Source organism: Camelina sativa, chromosome 2 (genome assembly GCF_030686135.1).
Source record: "Camelina sativa cultivar CO46 ecotype springtype chromosome 2, ASM3068613v1".
Taxonomy (NCBI): domain Eukaryota; kingdom Viridiplantae; phylum Streptophyta; class Magnoliopsida; order Brassicales; family Brassicaceae; genus Camelina; species Camelina sativa.
This window is the reverse complement of record NC_141881.1, coordinates 26,567,248-26,576,708: the sequence shown is the minus strand read 5'-3', so window position 1 is coordinate 26,576,708 and position 9,461 is coordinate 26,567,248. Positions and strand designations below refer to the sequence as shown.

At 35.4% G+C, this 9,461-nt stretch overlaps 4 protein-coding genes across 4 annotated transcripts; 3 read left to right on the top strand and 1 right to left on the bottom strand.

Annotated features, from left to right (window-relative positions):
* Nucleotides 1-390: 390 nt before the first annotated feature.
* Nucleotides 391-1,670, bottom strand: LOC104734581 (xyloglucan endotransglucosylase/hydrolase protein 24-like). Its single transcript, XM_010454184.3, has 3 exons — nucleotides 1,206-1,670; nucleotides 927-1,120; nucleotides 391-843 (listed from the first exon to the last, which is right to left on the bottom strand). Exons 1-3 carry the CDS (start codon nucleotides 1,479-1,481, stop codon nucleotides 450-452), a joined length of 864 nt encoding a protein of 287 aa, XP_010452486.1. The 5' UTR covers nucleotides 1,482-1,670; the 3' UTR covers nucleotides 391-449.
* A 1,933-nt stretch (nucleotides 1,671-3,603) lies between these two features.
* On the top strand, nucleotides 3,604-4,952 carry LOC104734571 (xyloglucan endotransglucosylase/hydrolase protein 22). The gene is made up of 2 exons (XM_010454173.2): nucleotides 3,604-4,115; nucleotides 4,213-4,952. Exons 1-2 carry the CDS (start codon nucleotides 3,852-3,854, stop codon nucleotides 4,810-4,812), a joined length of 864 nt encoding a protein of 287 aa, XP_010452475.1. The 5' UTR covers nucleotides 3,604-3,851; the 3' UTR covers nucleotides 4,813-4,952.
* A 625-nt stretch (nucleotides 4,953-5,577) lies between these two features.
* Nucleotides 5,578-7,178, top strand: LOC104734562 (putative xyloglucan endotransglucosylase/hydrolase protein 25). The gene is made up of 3 exons (XM_087490343.1): nucleotides 5,578-5,996; nucleotides 6,280-6,461; nucleotides 6,642-7,178. The coding sequence occupies exons 1-3, from the start codon at nucleotides 5,715-5,717 to the stop codon at nucleotides 7,018-7,020; spliced, it is 843 nt and encodes a 280-aa protein (XP_087346469.1). The 5' UTR covers nucleotides 5,578-5,714; the 3' UTR covers nucleotides 7,021-7,178.
* Nucleotides 7,179-7,867: 689 nt separating this feature from the next.
* LOC104734330 (putative xyloglucan endotransglucosylase/hydrolase protein 13) lies at nucleotides 7,868-9,227 on the top strand. Its single transcript, XM_010453886.3, has 3 exons — nucleotides 7,868-8,206; nucleotides 8,297-8,490; nucleotides 8,650-9,227. Exons 1-3 carry the CDS (start codon nucleotides 7,937-7,939, stop codon nucleotides 9,038-9,040), a joined length of 855 nt encoding a protein of 284 aa, XP_010452188.1. The 5' UTR covers nucleotides 7,868-7,936; the 3' UTR covers nucleotides 9,041-9,227.
* The last annotated feature ends 234 nt before the right edge of the window (nucleotides 9,228-9,461 follow it).

Below are 9,461 nucleotides of genomic sequence, written 5' to 3'. Positions count from 1 at the left end.
GAAGATTGGGTTGTGTACTGTTCTGAGGCTTTTCAAGTTAACGAGAGTTTATGGCTTTTGCAATCTCCCATATAACATTGATGCTTAATAAGTAACAAGTAGTAAGTAAATGTCAAAAAAAATAAAAATAAAATTAGAAAGTAGTCACTCTTAGCAAATATTTTTTCAGAACTTTTTTCTTGTCATTTTGTAGTCGTGTGTATAGGTTTTTTTTTTGGTTTTGTTTTGTTTCTGTGTTTAACTTCAATAGGAAAAGTATCTTGAATTTGTGTATCATTTCAGATATATGATAATATAAAAGATCCGAAAGTTTGGGATCTTAATATGTCTTTGTGGGTGAATTTATTCCAATTCTCTTAACGTAGATTTTACTACGTATATATTTCGATAGATACTAAACGACCAACTTAACATCTTATATATTTGTTAGAACGTTTTTCATTATGCGTTTAACTCATACTCATAGCATTAGCAACACATTCACTAGCCAACCCTAGACGGAACCTCTTAGGGTCATTGCAATAATCATAGATCATGAAGTTCTTTTGGACCCACTTAAGCCTTTTCATGCCACTGTCATCAATCCCTTCATTGATCCACGAGCTTGAGCCATCACCACCGCAAGTTTTATTAGAGCCTACACAGTCTTGGACCTCATAATTCTTGTAATAAGCGGTGAAAGGTGCTTTGGACCAGTCAGTTTTCACGAGCCCTCCTCTTGTAGCCCAATCATCTCCATCCCATAAGCTTGAATGGACTCTCATTGCTTGTTTCTCCGGGTAAGATACATTCTTTGTCTTCATGTTCTTGAATTGTCTTATCGGTGTACCATCCACATAGAATCTGCCAAATATCCGACGATCCTAAATATTGCTACGTTATGCTAAGAGATGAATGGACTGGAGACTAGATATTTAGATTTTTACATTATGGTTCTAGGGTTCCAGAGGATGGAGTAAGTGTGGAAATTAATGGTGGGATCGAACCAGAGACGAAACTGCTGTTCTCTATCACCTTTGCCTTGCGTGATCACATTTGTATGGACTGTGTATGGATCACCACTCAGATTCCCCAAGAACTCGAAGTCTATCTCATCCCACATCGCTCCTTTAGACGCTACCTACGCAACACGTACACTATATATAACATCAATATTATCAACTAATAAATGGTTCAATATAAAGATAGGTTTTGGAGATTCTTACATAGTAAGATGTGACAGTACCAGCAGAGTTTCCAGGGACAAGCTTAAGGTCCATAGAGATTTTACCGAACAAAAACTGTGCTTTGGATTGAAAGCCAGAGCCAGAAGTTTTGTCGAGAGATAATGCAATGGCTCGGCCGTTTTCGAGTATCTTCGCTTTGTCGCCTCCCCATATAATGTCAACATCTTTTCTGAAATCACCTGCCAACACTAAGCACCACATGAAATAAAAAATTGAGAAAATATACACTAGGATCAGGATTTTTGAGCAACCCATGTCCTCTTTTTGGTAAAATTTAATGGTGAGTCAGAACATTTATACTGGAGGAAAGATTGTAGAAAAGAGAAGACAGTTACATTTGGGTGAGACAGAGGAATAGAAGGAGAAGAAAATTTTGTGTTAAGTGATGGCCAAATTTTTGGCTTTTTAGCAACAGATGGTTAGTGAAAAGAAACTCTTGTGGACACATGTAATTAGAAATTAAAGGGTTTTTATGAACAAGAGATCAAAAGATTCTACTCTATCCATACGTTTAAAAGGGATGGGATTAACATATCAAAGACAATGGCCAATTAAACGTTGAGTCTATTTAATAAAATAGGAATTGGTTTAACAAATGGCAACTATTCACACTTTTTTTTAGTAAATAATTAATTGTTAGTAATTTATTAAAGATTGTTAGAGAGTATTTTATAGTTTTGTTGTTTAGTTTTCTAAAAAAGTTATTTTGTATTTTTAACAAATAGCAACACTAAAGTATTCCAAATAAGTTTTGTATTTTTGTGATACTTTTCATGACTTTATTTTGTAAGAAAGTTTATTAAATCATGAACCAATAACATAATAATTGAATTCATTAACAATCCCACTATCTATTGTTTTAATTGAATAACACAAAAAATTTATTGACTTTATAAAAGCTTGAATTCAATAAACCAAATTTGTTATAATTTTAAATGAATTTTTACAAATTATAAACTAATAACACTAAACTTTAAAATCTTTATCTAATAAGAAAAAAATCTACATAACAATTAAAGTCTTTAAAACTCCGTTCAAATTCTAAACCAATAACCCCTAAACTAGAATTCAATAACACCCTTTTATTTTCCAGACTAATTACACTTTTGTATTACCCCATGTGCAGCCATAGCAATATAAACTACAAAACACTATGGTATAATTCTCATTCACAATACAAACATAACTAATAGGCTATATAACTCTCTATATATAAGAGAATCAAGACTTTGAGAGCAAGTCAACTAAGACTCGGCTAAACCTAAGCAGACGGAAGTTTTGTGGGCTTATAATAAGGCCCATAACGATATGTATTCTTTCACTTATTTAGTCCTTGTAGTTTCTGTGTTAGTCTTTTTCTTATCCGAACATTAATAAATTATCTAAGATAGGAAGAAGCAGACATCAAATTATTTGAAGGAAATCATGAAATTATCTTTTGATAATCTTTTTCACTGCGATCATGAAATTATATTCAAATCTATATCTGTAAATGCCAATTATTTTTAAAGATTATGACCCCCATATTAACAAATGAGTATATTAAGATATAGCTAAATTTTCATTAAGAACAAAATATATGTACAAAAAATTAAAAATCAAATTCTGATATATCTAGACTTTACGTAAGGGTTCGGACTGCTCTCAGGATGAAGCCACTTGGAGAAAGAAGCTTCCTGACCACGACCTTCACCAAGTTGAATGTCTTAGCTGTCTCCACTACGACAATTTAACATTTGAGTCAGTCAAATTCATGATTTTACCCAACTACTACCATACCATATCCCCTTACTTTAACGTGGCAACTTCTTCTTATCCTCGTTTTAAATATTTTTTTTTATTAAAGCTTTTTCTATTAGAAAAAACAAAAACAGAAAATTCAGTGTCTATCCTTATCCTATTTCATTTACCAGTCTAAATATGTTAAGTGGCAATGAAAAAGAAAATGTGTCCCCCCAAAGGAAAAGAAAAAAAAATCAAATTTAATTAAGGTTCATTTTCATTTGAGTTACTATTCGAGAGTAATAACGAAACCGTTACAAAAATGAGTAACAACTGAATAAATTGTAACATATGAACTATTTAAAAATCATTAAATTTGTCACGTTCTGATTAACTTTTTAAGATCAACACTTTTCTCCTCTTTTCTTTTTGGTTTATAACAGAATCTCTTGTTTCTATTAGAGCAAGACTCCAACTCTTTGAAGGTCGGTCCAAGCCGGTGGTAAAGTATCCAACTCTCAAATCTCAAATCCAACTTTTTCTGAAAAAGAAAAACTCCCAAATCCAATTAAATTTGAAACATATAAAAAAAGTAATAATTAATTATTTACTAAAAAAAGAAACATTATTACTAAACAAAAACCGCGTGAACTCCAAAGCAAAGCCAATTAAACACAGCTTTTACTACAAGATGGCCCAATCACCAGCTGTTGCCTCAAAGACGCGGCTTTTGTCTTTCACCATACGAACCTTCCTCTATTACGAACCGACTCTCACAAAAAAAATCTTCACTAGTTCACCCACTATATATACATTCTTCCATAAACCCTCAAAAACCACAAAACCAAAAACACACAATACAAAGAAGAAGTCTACAAAACTCAAAACATTCTCAAAACAACAATGGCGATCATCAGTTACTTACTTCCTCTGTTTCTTTTACTTATCATCATCTCCTCTGCTTCAGCTAATTTCCAAAGAGACGTTGAGATTACTTGGGGTGATGGACGTGGACAGATCAAGAACAATGGAGAGCTTCTCACTCTATCACTTGACAAATCCTCTGGCTCTGGATTCCAATCCAAGAACGAGTACTTGTTTGGTAAAATCGACATGCAAATGAAACTCGTCCCTGGAAACTCCGCAGGAACAGTGACAACACTTTACGTAAGTTCAACAAAAAACACAATCTATGGTTTTGGTTCTGTTTTTTACATTACTATACTTCTTAGTTTCTGATATGAGTTTTTTTGTATCTGTGCAGTTGAAATCACCTGGAACAACATGGGACGAGATTGACTTCGAGTTTTTGGGAAATTCAAGTGGAGATCCTTACACACTTCACACAAATGTCTACACTCAAGGCAAAGGAGACAAAGAACAACAGTTCAAACTCTGGTTTGACCCGACAGCTGATTTCCACACTTACTCTATTCTATGGAACCCACAAAGGATCATCTTCACCGTCGATGGAACTCCGATTAGAGAATTCAAGAACATGGAGTCTCTAGGCACTCTGTTCCCCAAAAACAAACCAATGAGAATGTACTCTAGTCTCTGGAACGCTGATGATTGGGCCACGAGAGGTGGTTTGGTCAAAACCGATTGGTCTAAAGCTCCTTTCACTGCTACCTACCGTGGGTTTAAACAAGAAGCTTGTGTTTGGTCAAACGGCAAGTCTTCTTGTCCTAATGGCTCGAAACAGGGGACTACAGGCACCAGTGGCTCGTGGTTGTCACAGCAGCTTGACTCAACTGCTCAACAAAGAATGAGATGGGTGCAAAGAAACTACATGATCTATAATTACTGTACCGATTCTAAGAGGTTCCCACAAGGTCTTCCTAAAGAGTGTTTAGCTGCGTAGAGAGGAACAAAATTTTACTTTTTCTTTTTGTTGTTGTTGCTATAAATTTTATTCATTTATTGTAGATCACGTGAATTTGATTCGTTTGTAGTATATCATATAGTTTCGTTAAAGTTATAAAATATTCTCTTTATTATACTGTGCCTTTTCTATTTTTTTAGGTCTCTCGTAGTTCGCTCCGTTATATTCTCCGAGTCAGTCCAAAAATGGCCGCTTCTGATTTAGTCCAAACCAAAATGGAGCAATAACGTTTTTATTTTGTTTTATAATGGACAATTTTATAATTGAGCAATAACGTTTTTATTTGGTTTTATAATGGACAATTTTATAATTGAGCAATAACTTTTGTAATCCAAATCAAAAACTGGAGTTTGCATGTAATTTGATTGGTGTTATAACTTCAATTCCGTATAAAACAAAACTAACCGGCTTTAGGTTTTAGTGTAACCGAACCAGTTGTAATATACTCAAGATTTAATATTAGGTCTATCAGTTTGCATATACAATACAAACCAACTATAGTTTAGATAGAATTTGGTGGAACAACCATACCAGATTTGATTCCAGTTGGATTATGAAATTGTAAAACCAAATTAGCTTCATGACCGAGAATTTTGCAGAACCAGAATCCCTCAATCAAATTGGGCATCAATCGAACCGGATCAGGCAGACTTAAACCAAAACAAAGAACAAGCGCACACGTAGCATGAGGCAAAATTAAGCACATGCTTGTTTTATACTTCACAACAAGAACCAGCTGTTCACAGCTTAAACTACACAAGAGTCACAAACGGCGAACTACACTCCAAATAAGCTAAGACTACCCTCCCTTATATAAAACCCCCCCAACACATAAGGTCCCAATGAATGATTTCAATTCTCCATCTTCTTGACACATAAACATGGCCCGTTCCACTTTGATCTTATCTTTACTCTTCACACTCACCGTCTCGACTACGACACTCTTCTCTCCGGTTTTCGCCGGAACTTTCGACACAGAGTTTGACATCACTTGGGGTGATGGTCGTGGCAAGGTCCTTAACAACGGAGGGCTTCTCACTCTCTCCCTCGATCAAACCTCTGGCTCTGGTTTTCAAACCAAGAAAGAGTATTTGTTCGGGAAAATCGATATGCAGCTCAAACTCGTCCCAGGAAACTCCGCCGGAACTGTCACCGCATACTACGTTAGTGTTACTTAACATCATAACATATGTACATAGGCCATTTCTAGCACGTGTTTGAAAGCTCCAATTTAAAATTTATTTCTTAAAATGATAAATTATTGAATATTTTCATGAATTGAGGCCTTCTAAATCCTTAAGAAAATTTTTCATCAGAGTTTAAGAAAATATTTTTGAATATGTCAGTAGTTCCCAACATACCATGTCAAAGTTCATATTATAATAACAGAGTCTTTTTATACTTTGGATATTATGAAAGTTTTTAAATGTTTTTTTTTCCATGCAGTTGAAGTCAAAAGGTGATACGTGGGACGAAATCGATTTCGAGTTTCTTGGTAATCCGTACACCATGCATACGAATGTGTATACTCAAGGAAAAGGTGATAGAGAACAACAATTCCATCTATGGTTCGATCCAACGGCTGATTTCCACACTTACTCTGTTTTGTGGAACCCTCATCACATAGTGTAAGTATATGTAACAGAAACTTAAGTTGTTTTCAATGTTTTTTTCAAACTATAAGTTCCAACCTTTCGGCATTCATAATTTTTACAGGTCCAAAACACGTCTTTTGATAATACTTGTACATTGAACGTCAAATTTTAAGTTTATTAATACCTAATTTAAATTTAAATGTTTTGATGCAGTTTCATGGTTGATGATATTCCGGTAAGAAAATTCAAGAATCTACAACATATAGGTGTTCCATATCCAAAACTGCAGCCGATGAGGTTATACTCGAGTCTATGGAACGCGGACCAGTGGGCCACAAGAGGAGGTCTTATTAAGACCGACTGGTCCAAAGCACCATTCACCGCTTCATACAGAAACTTTAGAGCGGATGCATGTGTTTCCTTAGGCGGAAAATCATCTTGTCCTGCCGGTTCGACAAGATGGTTCTCTCAAAGGCTTGATCTAACAGCGGAAGATAAGATGAGAGTGATACAGAGGAAGTACATGGTTTATAACTATTGTACAGACACCAAAAGGTTTCCTCAAGGAGCTCCAAAGGAGTGTAGACACTAGGCTTCGTGAAATAATGTTTGCTCCGAAGCTAGTGGTATATAGGTTCGTCCAAAGTATATATGTAATGTTATGTGTATTCAGGTTCTGTATTAAGCAATTTCCCATGTTTCTGTGTGATATACTCATAATAAAATGGGCGTGAGTTGTGTTGGTTAAAAGTTAGATTATGGCTTTGTTTGTTTTTGTTAGATTATGGTTAAATGGGCGAATTGTGTTCAACAGTCCCAAGAGCATACTTATTTACATAGCCATTGATTATGTGTCGGTTTTATAGTGTAACATTTGTAGGCACTGTGAGTGTATTGACTATGATTGACTGAGATTTGCTTTTCTTTTGGCATATGACTGACTGAGATTTATCTTATCTCAAAATGAATATTCTGTTTTATGTTTTATTATTATGCAAAGAATATACGTGACAGTTCTTACATATGTATGTGGTTGACATGTTCGTCCTATATTCAGAAACCTGTCGGTCCATTTGACTAAAACCAAAACAAAATTTTCGACTTCTTCTTATTACTTCTTTTTATTTTATTTTTGGTCAGCTTACTTGTTTGCTAACCAATTGGTCAAGAACCTAAAAACTCATTATATAAAACGAGCTTGTGAAGTTTGTCTAAATGATAATACTAATAAAAAACTACGCGTATGCTTATGTATGTACGTTGGGCGACTACGTACGTTAGCTGGCATAATTCATGTATACAAATTTCTCAATAATAAATATGGTTAGTGTAAGACTACCACCACGTAGATAATGGGACTCCACGAACCTCTCTAGTGCACTTATTCTCAAAAATCTCTCTATATATAAACACATCAATCTCCGATCACATTCAAACCATCCGAAACCAATTATTTTGAACAACACCAACAGAGCAAAATATATAACCCCATTTTTTTATATAAGAAAATGGAGGGTTTTGCTACCAAACAGTCTCTGTTGTTGTTGTCTATTCTGCTCTTGATCGGCCTATCAGCCGGAAGTTTCTACGAAAATTTCGATGTCACGTGGGGAAATGGTCGTGCCAATATATTTGAGAGCGGACAGCTCTTGACTTGCACCCTCGACAAGATCTCAGGTTCAGGTTTTCAATCAAAGAAGGAGTATTTGTTCGGTAAGATCGATATGAAGATGAAACTTGTCGCCGGAAACTCAGCCGGAACCGTCACTGCTTACTACGTACGTAAAAACTTCATCTATCTCCATTACTTTAAATTTTTTGTGGCATTGATCATTGTTTGGAATCTGATATTAAGAATGTTTTCACAGCTTTCGTCTAAAGGCGACACATGGGATGAGATCGATTTCGAGTTCTTGGGTAATGTTACCGGACAACCTTACGTTCTTCATACAAATGTGTTCACCGGAGGCAAAGGTAACCGTGAAATGCAGTTCTATCTCTGGTTCGATCCCACTGCGGATTTCCACACCTACACTGTCCTTTGGAACCCTCTCAACATCATGTAAGCAATATCAACGGCGTCAACTCAATGCTCTAATTCTTATATCAACATATCTTAGTTCTTGATTAGTTAGTTCCATCTTTATAGTCGTTTTGACTTTTGAGTTGCCAATATCACTGTTATTGAATTTATGTTTTGTTTTTCTTGGAATCTCAAAAGCTTTCTAGTGGATGGAATCCCAATCCGAGTGTTCAAGAATAACGAGGCTAATGGTGTGGCTTACCCTAAGAGCCAGCCAATGAAGATATACTCGAGTCTATGGGAAGCTGATGATTGGGCCACACAAGGAGGACTAGTCAAGACCGATTGGACCAACGCTCCATTCAGCGCTCACTACAGAAGTTTCAACGATGTGGACTGCTGTAGCCGGACCTCGTTGTTGAGCTGGGTGACGTGTAATGCGAATAGCAACTCGTGGATGTGGACTACTCTTAACTCAAATCAGTACGGACAAATGAAGTGGGTGCAAGATGATTATATGATCTATAACTATTGTACTGATTACAAGAGGTTCCCTCAAGGTCTGCCTATGGAGTGCAACCTTGACTGATCATGTTACCGAGAAAATTTAAGCTCATAGTTACCTTTTTAACCTCATATTTCTTTTAATTTTCTAAGATTTTATTTCCCATATTGGGAGTAATTGATTATTTGTCTTGTAATCTGTATAATTTGGTAACGCTTCTTGCTTCATATATAAACAGTTATAATAAAAAAATGTGATTTGAACAAAGAAACCAGAGGGTTTTGGTCATAACTCATAACACGGAACGAAGAAACAGAGTTTTCTGTTCCAAAAAACAGAGTAAAGAACAGAGTTGCTAGAGTCAAGAATATCGTTTATAAGCTGTTTTTGGCGAATTGTGTTTGGATTCAACTGGGTGTCTAATCGAACCGGATACATTTTATGAACTTGTTCTTTTCTTTATTTTTCTAAGACTTTTTAGTTTTCTATAAATTCTAAAATGTCA